Here is an 18,274-nt window from a genome sequence, read left to right as displayed (position 1 = left end):
TCAAAGCGTGGGAGGTCACAAACCAACGATGAAGAAGAAATGCTTGCCAGAAAGAAACAGGATAAAGGAAAGAGTGTTAAAGATATTAGTTATAAAGTTCCTTCGTGTGATGAAATTAAAAGTTCAATTAGGGAGGCTGCAGATGCTATTAGTAAAATGATGAGGTATATAAAGGATGCTCCAGCAAATACCAATGACACCAATTGCTTCAAAGTTGCAGCTATAAATGCACTAAAGATGGTTGGTGTGGAGGTTGATCAAGGGGACCAAGCTGTGTCTAAGCAAACTGAAAACATGACACAAGCTATGGAAGAGGATCAAGAAGATGTCCGGAATGGATTCAGCTTATGGAAAAAATGATGGAAGCCCATGATGAAAAATGCAAATTAGTGAATGAAGGCACATCAATTTTGCCTGATATTAACTTGGGAAAGAAACCAGTACGTTGAAGATTTGGGAAACAATTTATTTACTTTTTTGAGTTTTTATTCTTATGTTATATCACATTTCACTTTTTGCAGGAGACAAATGATTATAATCCCTCAACCGAAATAGTAGTTTACAATCCAGACATGGTAAGTGTTAAGCAATGATATATCTCATCCATTCACCAACACTTTTAACAAACATGAAGTGAACTATATGTCTTATATAGTGAAGTTTTCATATCATTCTTGCCCTGACAGACAACTGCTAGGATTGAACAAATGGAGAGGATGGTCCAGGCCAAAACCAAGTTTACCTTGAAGGAGTCCAAATCTTTTTGTGGATTATGACAACATATGAATCAAATGAGTAAGATTTATATTATAGTTCTGATTTAGAAGAAAAATATACAAAAGATGTGCTAACACACACACATATTTGAATAGGGATGCCATAGTGTATGACGATAATGTCATAACGGTAACAAAAAGAGAATTCTGTTCACTATTGCCACGTACGCTAATAGAAGTTGGTGTGATCAGTGCATGGGCTTCTTATTTGAATAATATGGAAGGATACATGGCTCTATCTTCATCAAGGCGCCTCTTTTCATAACATACCCATCCGTAAGAATAATATAAATTTTGAAAAATAAATTGCATGGTATATGTTCATTATAAAGCATGATTATATATATGCTTGTCTATCATCTTCATCAGCAGCAGCATCAGGAAGTTTCTCTCCTAATACACAAAAGATTTCAGTGTGTTAAACGATTTATGTCATTATATAAAGTCAAAGTATAATTTTATCCCCTGAAACTATCATTTTATCCCCTGAAATCATCATTTTATCAAGTGCAACTATAATTATATCAAGTGCAACTAGTAAGTTTATCATTTTACCCACTGAAACTATCATTTTATTCCCAGAACCTATCATTTTCAATTATTTCCATCCAGATTTGACTTGTCTCATTTTTCAGCTGTATACAATTGTTGACCGGCCTTATGGGGTCGACCTCATGACTCTATTTGATAGATTCTGTGACAATTTACAAACTGAGGTTGAACAAATTCCGTATTTCAAATGGGACGATGTAGATTTGGTAAATACTGAACACAATTGATTCTTTGTTATATTACTAATTGTTTTTATTCTGAAATTATTATTATCTATGTAGGTGTTCTTTCCAATATGTACTGTAGAACATTACTATACCATATGCTTTAGATTTAGTACTAAAAGTATAGTGGTGATTGACAATTCGAAAATGCTGACGATGAGGACGTATTAATCAAATATGGTGGCATACCTGGAAATGTGGTAAGTATACATGATATATAGTGAAGTATTTTTGTGATTACAGTGAAGTATAGCACTCTTTATAGTGAACTACATCTGATATTCATAATGATATATTGCAGAGATTGTTTTTTTGTCATTTTTTGACAAAAATGGGGTATCACAACCAAAGCAAATCAATAAAGTATGCGAGCATAGTAAGGCTCAAAATGCCTTGGAGAACAACATCAAATGTAGAAGATTGTGGAGTTTTTTTGATGCGACATTTGGAATGTTATTATGGTGAGCGTGAACAAGATTCGAATTGTGGATTAACTGCAAGAAGCAAGGGAATACTCCAAAGACTGAGAGCAAAGTATTGCAGCGCATTATTATTGTCAGAAAAAAAACCATGAGGCATTGAATATCTTGTCACTAGCATCAAAGCATTATGAAGAATGTGGGAAAACAAATAACAAAGATGTGGAAAAAATGATTGTAAACTTCAAGCGTTCATAAACTATTGTAGAAAACTTCATTTAAATTCAATAGCAAGTACTTATTGTACATTAATATCTTGTTTACTATTTAATTCACTGTTGTGTTGTATCTATTTACTTCACTGAATAAGGAACTAGTGTTTTGTGAACAAGAGTGAAGTAAAATTCGAATAAGAGTGATGTGTTTTGCTTGATAAAATGATACTTTTACTGATTTGTAGGTATGTACATTCCTGTTTCTGATGATGCTTTAAAGCCAATGATTGGTAGTTAAGATGATACTTTTGGCTTATAAATGTTAGGTTTACTAGATAAAATGATAGTTTTGCTTGATAGAATGATACTCTGTGTTGATAAAATGATACGTTTGCCGATAGAATGATACTCTGAGTTGACAAAATGATAGTTTTGCCGGATAGAATAATACTCTGAGTTTATAAAATGATAAATGGTACTCGCAGCAGATAAAATGATAATTCTATCCTATAAAATGACAAAATGATACATACAGCAGATAAAATGATATTTCTGACTGATAGAATGATACTTTGAATTGATAAAATGATATTTTTGTTTATAAAATGATACATTCGTCATAAAATGAAACTTTAGCCTGATAAAATAATAATCTAACCTTATAAAATGATATATAAGCTGAAGAAATGGCATATAAGCTGATAAAATGACATAAAAATGATAAAATGATAGTTTTGCCGGATAGAATGATACTCTGAGTTGATAAAATGATACTTTTGCCAATAGAATGATACTCTGAGTTGACAAAATCATAGTTTTGCCGGATAAAATGACAAAATGATACTTGCATCCGATAAAATGATATTACTGACTGGTAGAATGATACTTTGAGATGATAAAATGATACTTTTGCTTATAATTTTTGATTTACTGCATAAAATGATAGTTTTGACTGATAGAATGAAACTCTGAGTTGATAAAATGATACTTTGGCCGATAGAATGATACTCTGAGTTGACAAAATCATATTTTTACCGGATAGAATGATACTCTGAGCCGATAAAATGATATTTCTGACTGATAGAATGATACTTTGAATTGATAAAATGATACTTTTGTTTATAAAATGATACATTCGTCATAAAATGAAACTTTAACCTGATAAAATGATAATCTAACCTTATAAAATGATATATAAGCTGAAGAAATGGCATATAAGTTGATAAAATGACATAAAAATGATAAAATGATAGTTTTGCCGGATAGAATGATACTTTAAGTTGATAAAATGATACTTTTGGCTTATAAATGTTAGGTTTACTATATAAAATGATAGTTTTACCGGATAGAATGATACTTTGAGTTTATAAAATGATAAATGTTCATCGCAGTAGATAAAATCATATTTCTAACCTATAAAATGACAAAATGATACTTGCAGCCGATAAAATGATATTTCTAACTGATAGAATGATACTTTGAGTTGATAAAATGATACTTTTGTTTATAAATGTTAGATTTACTGCATAAAATGATAGTATTGATTGATAGAATGATACTCTGAGTTGATAAAATGATACTTTTATTGATATGTAGGTTTTACATTCTTGGTAGTTAAGGAGATACTTCTAGCTTATAAATGTTAGGTTTACTGTATAAAATGATAGTTTTGCCGGATAGAATGAGACTCTGAGTTTATAAAATGTTAAATGTTACTCGTAACAGATAAAATGATATTTCTATCCTATAAAATGACAAAATGATACTTGCAGCCGATAAAATGATATTTCTGAATGATAGAATGATACTTTAAGTTGATAAAATGATACTTTTGGCTTATAAATGTTAGGTTTACAACATAAAATGATAGTTTTGACGGATAGAATGATACTCAGAGTTAATAAAATGATACTTTTACTGATATGTAGTTATGTACATTCCTGTTTGTAATGATGCTTTGAAGCCAATGATTGGTAGTTAAGATGATACTTTTGGCTTATAAATGATAGGTTTACTGTATAAAATGATAGTTTTTCCGGATAGAATGGTACTCTGAGTTGATAAAATAATACTTTTGATTATAAAATCATATTTCTAACCTATAAAATGATACTTGCAGCCGATAAAATGATATTTCTTATTGATAGAATGATACTCTGAGTTGATAAAATGATACATTTAAAATGATTGAACTTTTGACAAATCCAAACTTTTAAAGGATTGAACTATCATTTTATACCTAATACTATTTTTTTATAAGTTGGAGTATTTGTGGTTACTTTAATAAAGTGGGGATAAATAATTAATAAAATATATAAGGGCAAAATTGTCATTTCTTTTTCAAATTGGCGCGTCGATAGAAAACGTGAACTAGACCCTAAACTTGATTTCTCTGACACTCAAACCCTTCGAATCGCATCCAAACCTTCCGAATCGCTTCCAAACTCTCCGATCGCATTCAAACCGTAGTTTCTTCAGCTTCGAAGGTAAATCCATCCAAATTCTGTAATATGACGTCGGAAAACGCTCAAGGATCATCGAAGAAAGGTTGGATGAAGTTTTTTACTTATTTCACTTTTGTTTTTGCTCGATTTTATCATTTTGCCTGCGATTCTTCTTTTTTTTAGATTCTATAGTTTTTTAGTGTAGATTTAGAGTTACATATGACAACATGATGAATTTACTTCGAATTTACTTCATACTTGGTTTTGTATCATCAATACAAAACTCATATCCTAACTCAGCGGTTTTTAGATTCTAAATCAGCGGTTTATTCGAAGAAGTTTATCAGTGTTTATAGCAAATGTGTGACTATAGCGGCAAAACTCATATTGATAAAGCGAATAGTTGAGATCCATTAGTTTATCAGTATCTGCAACCATATCGTAACCTCCTGACCTTATTAAAATGCTTTGGTTTAGACAAATGTGTGCAGCAGTAATGCAGATTCGAAGAAGTTTATTTGAGTGCTGATTTTGTGAGTAGTGTTTTGTTCTACTTAAGTGACAAGTTTTGCTCTCTCTCCTATTTTGAAGTCATTGAAATTTAGTAAATGATAGATTCAGGTGATAAAATGATATTTTCAGGTGATAAAATGATAGTTTCATGTGATCAAATGGTAGTTTCAGGTGCTAAAATGATACTTTAACTTTATATAATGACATAAATCGTTTAACACACTGAAATCTTTTGTGTATTAGGAAACAACATTCCTGATGCTGTTGTTGATGATGATGTTAGACTCTTAATGATGGTTTCAGAAGGTAAAATGATAAATCTTTTGTTTATTAATGATACATCTCTAAATTGAAAATGATAGTTTCAGGGGATAAAATTATAGTTGCACTTGATAAAATGATGGTTTCAGGGGATAAAATGATAGTTTCAGGTGATAAAATGATAGTTTCAGGTTATAAAATGATAGTTTCAGGTTATAAAATGATAGTTTTAGTGTGTAAAATGATAGTTTCAGGGGATAAAATGATAGGTTCAGTGATAAAATGATACTTTTACATCATAAAATGATAGTTTTCAAATGATAAAATGATACTTTTGCATAAAATAATGATAGTTTTGGGGAATAAAATGATAGTTTCAGTGGGTAAAATGATAAACTTACTAGTTGCACTTGATAAAATTATAGTTGCACTTGATAAAATGATGGTTTCAGGGGATAAAATGATAGTTTCAGTGGATAAAATGATACTTTTACTTTATATAATGACATAAATTGTTTAACACACTGAAATCTTTTGTGTATTAGGAACAAACATTCCTGTTGCTGGTGCTGATCATGATGATAGACATTTAGTGATGGTTTCAGAAGGTAAAACGATAAATCTTTTGTGTATTAATGATAAATCTCTACATTGAAAATGATAGTTTCAGAAGGTAAAATGATAGTTGCACTTGATAAAATGATAGTTTTAGGGGATAAAATTATAGTTTCAGTGTGTAAAATGATAGGTTTCAGTGATAAAATGATACTTTTGCATAAAATGATAAAATGATAGTTTCTTGGAATAAAATGATAGTTTCAGTAGGTAAAATGATAAACTTACTAGTTGCACTTGATGAAATGAAAGTTTCAGGGGATAAAATGATAGTTTCAGGGGGTAAAATGATAGTTTCTGGGGATAAAATAATACTTTGACTTAATATAATGACATAAACCGTTTAACACACTGAAATCTTATGTGTATTAGGTGATGCTGATGCTGCTGATGATGATAGACTATTAGCAGATGAAATAGAAAGTATAAAAAATAACAAGAAAAGAAAGAATGATGATGCAAGTAAGAAGAAGGCAGCTGCAAAGAAGTGCAAGAAAATAGTTATTCAAGATGATACAACCATTCACTCACTGACTTTGGCAGGAAGAAGGAATACTGACTTCTTCGTAAACATGCTCGAAACTCTAAACAAGAATAAAAAAAGAGCTGTAAGAGAGATTGGGTTTGGCGCACTCCTAAACTTCAAAATAAGAAGTTTCCCAAGATCATTGGCTTATTATCTGATTTACAACTTTAACCATAAAAGTTGTTCAATTAAATTGAACAGCAGGGAATCGCTATTTTTAGATGATGAAGATGTTCATATTACTCTTGGGTTCCCGATGGGATCTTTACCTATGAGTAGGATCAAATTTCAGAAAAATATCAACATCAAAAGTGAAATTGCTAGATTCTGTAAAGGTGGAGAAAATAATATGGTTCCGGCGTATGTTGTAGAGCAGATGATGAAAGACGAAGAAGGTGGTGAGTGGTTCAAAAGGAATTTTATGATTCTGGTGGAGTATGCCTTGATCAACACCCCTGCTGATGGAAATCTGAGCCCACAAGTTTTAGATTACATAGCTGATGTGGAGAAGATCAAAGAATACAATTGGTGTAGCTATGTCATATCCAAATTGCTTGAAACACAAAAGAGATGGAAAAGAAACATAGCAAAGATATGTACAGGACCAGTTATCTTTGTAGTGGTAAGAATATATTTTTTTCCATTTTCTATGAATCTATTTACAGAAAACTAATATTTAGTTTTTGTTAATGTAGGCCTGCTACGTCGACAGAATTGTGTTTGAAAAAAAATGGTGCCAAGATGCTATCCAACAGTTAAGGGTTGGACTGCCGAACTGCTGAAAGAAAGGCAAAGAGCAGAAATGAGTGGTTCAGATTTTGGTCTCGGTCATAAGTATGACCGATATAAAAAGCAACCACATGAAGAGAACGATGAAGATGATGAATCTGAATCCGAAGATGATGATCCTGAAGATGTAAAAGCTTAGAAGATGAAAGATCATGAGGAAGAGGCGACAACAAGTGGAAGTCAAGAAAAGACTTTCATAGATGAATGGAAGGAAGCTGCCAGGGATTGTAAAGTGTCAATGTCGAAGATGCTTGATGTCCTTGAAGGAGCGCCGGGTGAACTGAGGAAGCTTGATAGCTTTAAGATAATATGCGATACAACAAGAAACGCAATGGGAGTGAGAGAGGAAGGTGTGCAGAATGTTACAGAAAGTCAGAAATCAATGTCACATGCTATGAGCAATGACGAAATTGATGATCCTGAATGGATCGATATCATGATTGAGCTGACTAAAGCTGCTGAGAGGGCATTTATTCTGAAAAATAGGAATGAGTTCCCTACCTTCACTCTCATACCCAAATATGACCAAACTCCTGATGAGAATGAAAATTTTAATCGGAAAAAGGATATGGAGAAGGAAAAACTTCCAGAGAAGGAAATGGCTAATAAAGCAGCTCGAGAAGAGAAGGAAAAAGTTCCAGAGAAAGAAGTTGAATTGTCTCTCAATGATGAATTTGAGGTAACTTTTAAAAATGATAGTTTAAGTACATAAAATGATTGTTTATATGGTTAAGATGATATAGGTTTGATGATGTTTTTTGGTTGCTGTGTTTTATTTGAAAAATGATACTTTTGGATTATAAAATGATAGTGTAAGGGTATAAAATGATAGTTTCAAATGATAAAATGATACTTTTGCATAAAATGATAAAATGATAGTTTAGTTGAATAAAATGATAGTTTCAGTGGGTAAAATGATAGGGTTCAGTGATAAAATGATACTTTTGCATCATAAAATGATAGTTTCAAATGATAAAATGATAATTTTGCATAAAATGATAAAAGGATAGTTTCTGTGGATAAAATGATAGGTTCAGTGATAAAATGAAATTTTTGTTTCATAATGATAGCTTTAGATTTTTGGCTGATAAAATGATACTTTTGGCTGATAATATGAGTTCCATTAGGTAAAATAATATCCTTTATGTCAATAACAATTTATATTTTTGAATGAAAGGACGAAAGAGCATGTGCCATAATATCCAATGTCATGGAGGATATACATGGTGAAACCGGAGATGATGAAGTTTTAAAAGAGATGGAAGAAGTTTTGGAAAAGGCCAAAGGTAAGAAGAAGGTTTCCAAAGAACCTCTTGTTGAAAAGGAGAAAGTTGCCAGAACCACAAAGAAAATTGTTGAAGCACTGTGCTCTCCCTACAATGTCAGAGCAGTAAGTATAAAAGGAAAACTGAGTAAAGAAGAGAAGGAAATAATGTACTGGTTGATGAAACATGAAGAAAGCGAATAGTAAGTTTTGAATTACATAATTATATTCTTATTAAATTCTTTTAACTAACATTAAATATGATTTTGAAATCAGTTAAGATATGGTTTATGAGAACAACATGATGAGCATGTTCAAGATTGATTTCCACAGCCTTGCTCCACGTACATACGTCAGTATCAACATTATAGATGCATAGGTTGTGTATCTCAACCACCATGAAAAATTCAAATCAAAGGTTTATTGCATAGAATGATAAAATGATAAAATAATATATGTTAGGTTTATTGCATAGAATGATAGTTTTGCCGGATAGAATGATACTCTGAGTTGATAAAATGATACTTTTGACTGATAAAATGATATATGTTAGGTTTATTGCATAGAATGATAGTTTTGCCGGATAGAATGATACTCTGAGTTGATAAAATGATACTTTTGACTGACTGATAAAATGATAAAATGATATATGTTAGGTTTATTGCATAGAATGATAGTTTTACTGGATAGAATGATACTCCGAGTTGATAAAATGATACTTTTGACTGATAAAATGATAAAATGATATATGTTAGGTTTATTGCATAGAATGATAGTTTTGCCGGATAGAATGATGCTCTGAGTTGATAAAATGATACTTTTGACTGATAAAATGATACTTAAATAAGATTTTACGTATTTAAATGAGCGAAATTTGTATATCATGGGAAATAAGATTTTACGTATAACTGAACCTCATACATACGTGTAACTGAACCTCATACATCTGTATATAATTGGAAATAAGATTTTACGTATTTAAATGAGCGAAATCTGGATACGTAAATTTTATCATGAGTGAAATTCAAAAATTAAATAAGCGAAATGACATATTTACCCTCTGCGCCTTTTTTATGAAGGAAAGCTAAGTTTGAATCTAGACCACGTGATTTTAAAAATGTGTGGTCCAGATTTAGTTATAGGGTTATTACGGAAATTGGGGTTATCATTATAATGCACTCATATATATATATATATTCTAATTTAAAAATAGTTATATACATTAAACAATTAAATAACAAAATATAAAATAATAAATAAAAAGTTTACCAAAAACCGAATAGAAATCTGACATAAGAAACGAAAGTGAGCTACATAGACAAAGTTGAATGTTTCTAAGATGATTTGATGACTTAGTCTTTTACATGTAATTATTTGTGGACAAATGGTAAACTAATCTTAGAAAATTATTACTTAAAAATTGTTACTTTTAAGATGAACTAATTCCAAGTAAATTAACATTAAATATAATAATTTTTATTAATATTTTATTTTTACGGCAGGCGCCATTTAGTATCACTCTTTTCCTATAGTCTATTGAATGCAAAGTTGAAATACTCTAGATTTGTACCGCCATATTTTTTCAACAGTGGGTTTTTTGGGTTGAGGGGAAAACTAAATCATGATATTCAGCAAAGTCGAAATCCAAGAGCAATTTCATCACAATAAAATGGTCAAGATATTTTTAAGTAAATATTAAAATATCGAGTAGTTTTTACAATTACCTAAAATTATGTAATATTTTTGTTAAAATGCTAAAACAAGACAAAATTGAATATCTATCTTTAAAAAATAATTTCCTATGGAATTCAAGTTAGACGCCCAGAAATAATTTTCACGGTAAATCTATGTAATGTGTTCCATTTTCAAATGATATGTTTATTCTATCATTCCTTGCCACGCTTGTAAGACTTCGATAACGAAGTAAACAAATTTTCTACAAATAGCTTTTTCTTCTTCATGATAACTACTATTATTCTTCAAGTTAATTTTTTAATTTATTCACATTTTAAATTAGGAGAGCCTTTTAAAAATAATATGTCAAAGGTATTATGATTTCGGTGACCATAGTGATACGCTGTAATAAAATGTTTACCAATTATTCATATTCACTACGCATTGTTTATTATACCGACTCACCAATATTTGTTAAGGAAATGCATTTTTAAATAAATAAATTGGGCATATGAAGTAAAAATGGGAAATATGCCATTAATCGGTCCTTGAGCATATTGTTCTCTAATTTATCTTTCATTAAGGCAAGAGACCATTCTAATTCATATCTTACGGTAAGCAATCAATATTGGTCTCTACTTTTGTTTTAGAATATCTTTTTGGTGACGGTAGCGGATCCAAAAAAAACATGGATAAGGAAGAATTTAATATTTTAAATATTAATTTAATTTGATATTTAAATTTTAAATGTAATTTAATATAATTATTATTATAAAATAATAATAATATTAATATTCAAGTAGCACTGCCTTCGTTATTCACTGGCTTACAAAAATCCAAAAACATTGTAAATATTATACAATTCCAAAATCATTGCAAGTATTACACAAAGTTATAGTAGTATATAAATTAGTAATTATTTGAATCTCATAAAATATACTTCCATTGTCCCCTAAAAACAAGAAACTTTTGAAATGACACGGGTTTTAATGAAAAATTGGTAAAATAAGAGAAAGATAGAAAGAAAATTGTGTTAATGAAAAATGAGTCGCATCTCATTAGAGAAAAAGAACTTTCCTTAAACAAAAAGTTTCTATTTTTAAGGGACGGGCTAAAAATGAAAGAATTTCTAATTTTAAAGAACGAAGGGAGTATTAAATATTTATTTTGGTACATAAGAATAAGATACTATATACATCACAATAATAAGTACTTTAGGACAAATAAAACAAACACAGTATAAAAAATTATTTAACTAAAAAATAAATATAACAAAACAATATATGCAAACTATTAAAAGTTTAGATTTTATAAAGTATTTAAAGGATTTATTTTAATAATAGGAAGAAATATGAATTGATGAATAAATAAGGAAAGAATGAAAAAAATATTTTCTTATTGAGAATTGAACCATAGACCACATAAAAGCCTAAAAACTAAACCATAGGATTACTGAAACTTTTGAGGTATATGACATTCATTGAAAACAAATATTACTCCATGTTTATACTCCGCGGAGGGAGGGAAACATGCTATTTTTGGTTCGACTCTAAGAAATATTTAGGTTTTCGAATGGTCGGGAGGGGGCGGTGGACCCCTCCCACCTTCTGAGTCCAACATTGTCTGCTGATTAGCAACGCGAAGGGACGAGGCGGAGCGGAACACATTGCAAGCGTCCTACTCCCAAGTATGTCACGCATTCAAGGGACAAAGAGGGTTCTCCCTCGCCCCCGCGACCGACCAGAGGTCGTTTATTGCTCTGTTTATTTTTTAAAAAAATATTAGAATATGAAATTACTTTGGTTCAAAATTTACCAACTATTCAAAATATATCCATTATAAAACACATTTCTACCTATTTATTTTTTCATTTTTTTATCCTTTTAATACCTTTCTAAATTAATTTATAAACACATCGTTAATCACTCTTATCCTCAAAATTTCTCTCTAAAATGAATAAAACACAACCAGGCGGGGAAATTTTGAACTAGTGACGATGACCAATCCACTCCTACGAGTGAGGAAGTGAGCCCATAGCCACGTTCGAAATTGGCCTGCTTGGTTGTGCTTTGTTCATTTTGAAGTCAAACTCGAACTCAACTCTATACCACCAGCACACTTGTCTATGTACTTAACCTTCATCCAAGTTAGAGTAATTTTAGATAGAAATTTTGAGCTACTTTTTCAAGGGAGAAACTCAATATTTTCTGAAAGTGAGGTTGAGGCGACCTGGTTTAAGTCCTGTCTTTTCCAGCAAAACCGGAGGAGCTGTGTCGGGAACAATCGCTTTCACCCCATGATATATATGCCTTGATTCACCGCCAAAGATCAGCACGTCTCCTGATTCTAGTAAAACACTTTTAGCCTTGTTAACATCTCTTTGCTCGCCATATAGAAATTCAGCTGAATCACCAATGGAGAATGACACAACGGGCAGCCTTTTATCAAGACTCTCCTGTGTTTCATACCGATCCTGTATGAATCAAAAAATTTGCATGCGAAAACTCTTTAACTGATCCAAATAAACAAAGGCACATTGAGGACACGTATTTTTCAAGTTCATAACCAACCTGATGGAAACCAACCCGGCCGTTGCTAGGGTAGAAGTTGACAATGCACACATCAGGAGACATTTTAGGAAGTGCATCGTTAACATTGTCAACCTTCAGGTTTCTTTCTATCAGAGTGTGGGAATGGTCAAGTGCTCTGCACACTAAAGAAATAAACTCATTAGGAAGAAGAGGAGGTGCAGCATTGTCGTGGCAGCGCCTCTCTCCATAGCTTTTTGTTTGAGGATTCCAGTCTAGACCCAAACACATCATGTAACGGTGCAATTTTGCACCATCATTATAACCAGGTCGATAAAACCCCCCAGGACCACAACCTAATTCTCGACACTTGCTTATAATGTTCACCTGCAAGAGAGGTAGGGACAAGTAAATACCAGAAACAGTGAATGCAACACATGTGTATGATGGAAATTTCAGCATTTGAGGACTACCTGCTCCAAGAAGGGAATATAGTGCTTGAGTAATATCATTCCAGGCCCCAACACCAATGCAGTTTCTTCAACTAAGTCTTCCGAAGTTTGAGGAGAGCATATATCAAAAGGCTTGTCTATTTTAGTACTAGAAAAGGGCTTTGGTATTCTCTTGGTCTCTTGCTGTTCATGATGTGTCTGGAGAACCTTCAGATTTTTAGAAGGATAAACTTGCTTCTTCTTAAAGCTGGTGGCCAAGCCTGCGTTATAAAGGTCACAAGTTGAAATAGAAGCTTCACGGTGTGATCTGATGTTGAGAGCCTCCTCCAATTTCAGTTTGGAACAAGTGATCAAGTTGGCCACTTCACGTTGTAATGGCCCTATGATCTGATCCACCAACTCCTCAACAGAACAAGTTAGAGATGCTTCACGTTGCAATGGAATAACGTTCTGAGCCATCTCCGGTTTCTGTTTAGGACAATTGCCCAAGGCTATCCTAGCCCTGTGTTTAAATTTATTCACAGAAAGTGGAGTAAAAACCTCATCATATGTTGATGAATTCATAGGATGATGTTGCTGCCTTGTTCTTTCTCTGAAATCTGCAACTTTCATAGGAAAATAAAAAATTAGTTTATGATTTTAGGGACCGATAGCCTTTATCAAAAACCATTTCTAATACTGATACTATAATCCAACTACAAAAAAAGTCTTGATGGACAATATGAGTTTTAGTACAAAAGTGATAAAGTAGAAACCGGGACATCCTTTGAGATGAAAAATTTACTAGAAATAGATAGAAACTAATTTTGGTGGAAGACTAAAAATAGGAAAAAAATGACTACTATGGATGGAGGGTAGCTTTGTAAATCCCTAAATTTTAACTCAATTCACCTGAGCAGTGTTTCACTCTAAACACAGAAAAAGGAATATTCAGTTCATCAATAGAAACAGTAACGGCTCTCGTAAACTTAGACAATTAAAATTTCTTTTATAAACCTAATTCAGTTACAGCATAAGAATCGGGTAATTCATATTAGGACTAGATAATCATTCGATTTCGCAGGCTAAAATAAAGTAGCTGAGTCCACTTCTTCATTAAGACCATCTCATTTTGCATTTTGACTGGTATTTGGGTTTACACTATAACAAGTTAAAATAATTTTTTTGAACTTTTGCATTAATTCCACATCTTAGATATTCAGAAAAAAATAAGATGATCAAGAAGAAAATAATTTTAAAAACTTACCTACAAAAATGGCGGAATCGAGAGCTAGAAAGAAGAACCACAAATATGTAAAGGTTGTTCATAAATACACCACCATATTTAAGTGGATTTAAATGGGCTTATAGTGCTTTGGGCTTTGTTAATTAAATATTCATTTCTCTATCAAAATTTATCACTTATTTCAATGTTACTCCATCACATAAAATTTGGCAAAGGACCCCGTATTCTATTAATTTATTCTCACTCAAATTTTATTATGGAGTATAAAATTATTCTCAATATATAAAAGTATGATCCACGTGTTATTAACTTTTTCTAACTCACTTTCTATTACATTTTTTAAAATCCATGCCTAAGTTAAATGGTGACTAATTATTAGGGGCAAAGGAGTATAGTTTACGAAGAAGTGAATTTTCTATGTTAACATTAATAATTTTATATGACTATGAAATTTAATTATGCTCAATCTACAGCTTCAGGCAACATACTCATGCACAGAGATAAAACAAAACCTAACTGCACTAAATGATTCTCGCACTGCGCTAAATGATCCATCCAAGACGATGAACAGTCCGAGATACATGTGTCCAAATTGCTTGATTGCAGATCTGGAATAATCATTAATCACTGGGTCTAGGCCCAAATTACTATTCCTTCTAACCCTAGACAACTTGTGTATAGGACAAATTTTAATACGCAATTGGTAACATAAAAAAAGATGAAAAAAAGTAAGAAAGAGAGAAGGAAAAAGTATTGAAAGTAGTGTTAATAGGTTGTGGGGTCTACATTATTAATGGGGTGTAATTGGTTAAAAACATTCCATAATTATACTGGGAGACAACCTAAAATGGTAAAACTAGTCTATTTTTTGAGGACATAGTGAGAGTATTAATGTTTATCAAGTCTTTTCAGTGTCAACGACGTGGAAAGAGCTTAGACATCTGTAATAGAGAGTTATGCGATTGCAAGCAGTGGATAATGGAATAAATAAATAGAGGATTAGAAATTACAAATATAGGAACAATATCGTTATCTAAATAATTAGAGATAATATTTTTTTTATGATAAAGAGTATAATATTGAAATTGACTTTACTAATTTGAGTAAAGTATGTATTTATATATTTATGAAGTTAAAGAGCATATCAGTGAAATTATGTTTAAAGAAATGATCACCGATTATTCTTTAGAGCCGCATGACACGATTCTTGAGAACCTGAAGCTAAAATAGGTGTGATTTTTATATGATATTCTTCCTTTCATCATACTGTAGTTTTCTTTCTAATGAATAATGTTGTGTGATTAACTTTATTTACCACTATTTGTTTGGTACTTGGTTTTAGGTTAACGGAGAAAAGGAAGAAAAGAGAGTGGATGGAAGGGGAACAAAATAAGGAAGTTGGCTGATAAGAGAGGAGGAGCAAAAAGAAAAGAAAAAAAAATAAAGGAGGTGCAAAAAAAAGAAAAAAAAGAGAAGGAATAAGATGCAAGCAAAAAAAGAAGATAAAAGTGCCGTTGGAGGAGACGAAATCAGCAACATAAAGAACTGTTACAAGGGAGAAAAGGAGTTGAAGCAGGAGAGGAATGAGGCTGACATAATTTTGAACATTCAAGGGAAGTAGAGAAGACTGCCAAATCGAGGACATGCCCCAGATCCCATGACATGCAGAAGTTGACCAGCACACAAAGTGACCCCTTTCTTTTTTGTTGGTCAATGTTTTGAGTCTTTTTAAACACTAAGCCCCAGCTTGCAAGTATGGCCTTAGTGGGAGGAAGGTGTTGGGGTTTGGAGCCCCTTGCACAGCGAAAGACTTGTACAAAACAAATAAATCAGACGTAGGATCTATTTGACTGATTATGCGATTAATCAATTCACATGTTAAACAGATAATTGCATACTAGAACACAAATACTTAATGCTTAGAAAATATGAATCCTAAAACATGAATACTACGGTTTAGAGTTACCGATTTGATTTTCCAAAGAATCATCGATTGCTCGCGCTTTCTCCACGATGATCTTCAATACTAGACCACAAATCTTCTAACTGATTCCCGAACTGTATCTCGATATCAGGGTGGGCTGATCTTATCAAAATACTAGGACTCGAATAAAGAGACATTATTTTCTCATGGAGAAAGAGCTGAAAAACTCACGGAGGAGAAAATTAGAAAATTTCGTCCTACTTCGAAAAGAGAAGGGACGAAAATTTCATCTTGTGTTTTCTGTCTCATTTATTCTCCTATTTATATTAAGTTCATATTGGGCCCAATCAGGGATCTATGGAAGGTTTTGGATATGGGCTCCCTCAATTAGCTTTTACTAATTAAATTGAACTCACAATTTAATACAAGCTTATATTGGAATATTACGAGCAACCACTACAGAAGTAATATTGACCTCCCCATCCAAATCCGAAATTACAAGTAATCCGGGTTTCTATTTTGTTTATTATTTATTTCCCACACTTAAGATATAAATATCCATTAATTAATTAAAGTCTGCTATGGACTTAATTAATTAACATTTTATCAATTCCAAGAATGGACTTAGCAAGAAACACTTATTTATTATTCATGGAATAATTAAATTACAACTGGTCAGTTTCCGGATAATAAAACCTTGTTCAAGCTCCTCTTGAGGACATTATCAAACGAGACTCACCTCGCGCACGATTCAACATAATAGCAATCCTAGCACCACTAGATATTAATCACCACTACCCAATATATCAGGATTATTGGGTTGCGAAAAACCCGCACCTTTTGACAAGTCAAAGTAGTGCATAATCAATACCGTATGCTCAATGCTAACGTGTGTAGATTAAGAAATAGTATTTTATCAAGACCTAGTCTTTCGTCAGATAGCATAAAGACACGTCTTGCTGTTAGATCTATTCAGTGCTATACCACACCAACGCTATCTTATTTCAATAAGGCTTAGAAATAATCGGACTGACATTGCAACCTTTCGCGATAGGTATCCAAAGCCTATCTAGGTTGTGAAATTCTTCTTTTTCTTTTGCAAAGCATTGCATAGAACCGACAATAGTTACCTTAAAGTGGACGACGCCCACAACCAGTCTACTAAGCAAGAGACTTAGGCTTTGTTTACTTCTTATGCATTTAAATGTTTATAAAACATCTTATAAACGCACAAACAAACACAATGTAATAATATACTGATTCTATTCTTGCAAATTGCTCGAATAATATTGAATCAGGTTAAAAGTGGATTGTAGAGTTTTTCGTATACAAGCAGGATTATATTCGCACGAACTTACTCAAAACATGCTTTTCAGTATATTAAACCTAACAATCTCCCACTTATACTCAAAACATGTTTTCGAGTATACCCACTGCCAAAACTCTCCCACTTATACATAGAGGGAAACTACGATAACCATGTTTGAGCCTTGTTTCCATTCAATATCCACCCTACACATGTTATCCTAGCAAGCCATTTTGAAGCTTCAGACCTATTCTTTCCCAGTCTCTTTTCTCAGCTTTCAACAATATCTTCTCTTGAAGTAGCACTACAACTCCATCATTTAGGAGTCAAAGTTTTCTTAGAATGACAAGGAATGGCTTGTTTAACCCGATAATCCCTAATTGGAATGATATTTATGTTTAGGGATAGTTTGAAGTAGGTGAGTTTTCTCCTATACATTGAATTTAACCCTAAGATATACAATTCCGTTTTATTCTGATTATTGCTTTCCTTTCATTATTTATTTTAAATTTTGAGCTCAATTGCTAAATGCTTATTGTTTTTGCCTCACATGCTAAAATTAGTAAA

The 18,274-nt window shown here is 32.0% G+C and overlaps 1 protein-coding gene and 1 long non-coding RNA gene across 2 annotated transcripts; one reads left to right on the top strand and one right to left on the bottom strand.

Annotated features, from left to right (window-relative positions):
* The first annotated feature begins 352 nt into the window (after positions 1-352).
* Positions 353-745, top strand: LOC121748363. Its single transcript, XR_006039470.1, has 3 exons — positions 353-440; positions 522-575; positions 698-745. It is a non-coding gene; the product is annotated as an uncharacterized LOC121748363 (long non-coding RNA).
* Positions 746-12,469: 11,724 nt separating this feature from the next.
* Positions 12,470-14,524, bottom strand: LOC121747815. The gene is made up of 4 exons (XM_042141937.1): positions 14,499-14,524; positions 13,274-13,851; positions 12,843-13,187; positions 12,470-12,745 (listed from the first exon to the last, which is right to left on the bottom strand). Exons 2-4 carry the CDS (start codon positions 13,814-13,816, stop codon positions 12,470-12,472), a joined length of 1,164 nt encoding a protein of 387 aa, XP_041997871.1. The 5' UTR covers positions 13,817-13,851; positions 14,499-14,524.
* Positions 14,525-18,274: the final 3,750 nt, after the last annotated feature.

Source organism: Salvia splendens, chromosome 9 (genome assembly GCF_004379255.2).
Source record: "Salvia splendens isolate huo1 chromosome 9, SspV2, whole genome shotgun sequence".
NCBI lineage: Eukaryota > Viridiplantae > Streptophyta > Magnoliopsida > Lamiales > Lamiaceae > Salvia > Salvia splendens.
The sequence above is the reverse complement of the archived record's forward strand: the minus strand, read 5'-3'. Positions and strand labels throughout refer to the sequence as shown.

Excerpts from the sequence above, each read along its gene's own strand:
- LOC121747815 (XM_042141937.1), bottom strand. The coding sequence starts at position 13,816 with ATGAATTCATCAACATATGATGAGGTTTTTACTCCACTTTCTGTGAAT. Across the intron at positions 13,188-13,273 it reads ATATTCCCTTCTTGGAGCAG|GTGAACATTATAAGCAAGTG; the intron begins GTAGTCCTCAAA and ends CCTCTCTTGCAG. Across the intron at positions 12,746-12,842 it reads GCCGGGTTGGTTTCCATCAG|GATCGGTATGAAACACAGGA; the intron begins GTTGGTTATGAA and ends TGATTCATACAG.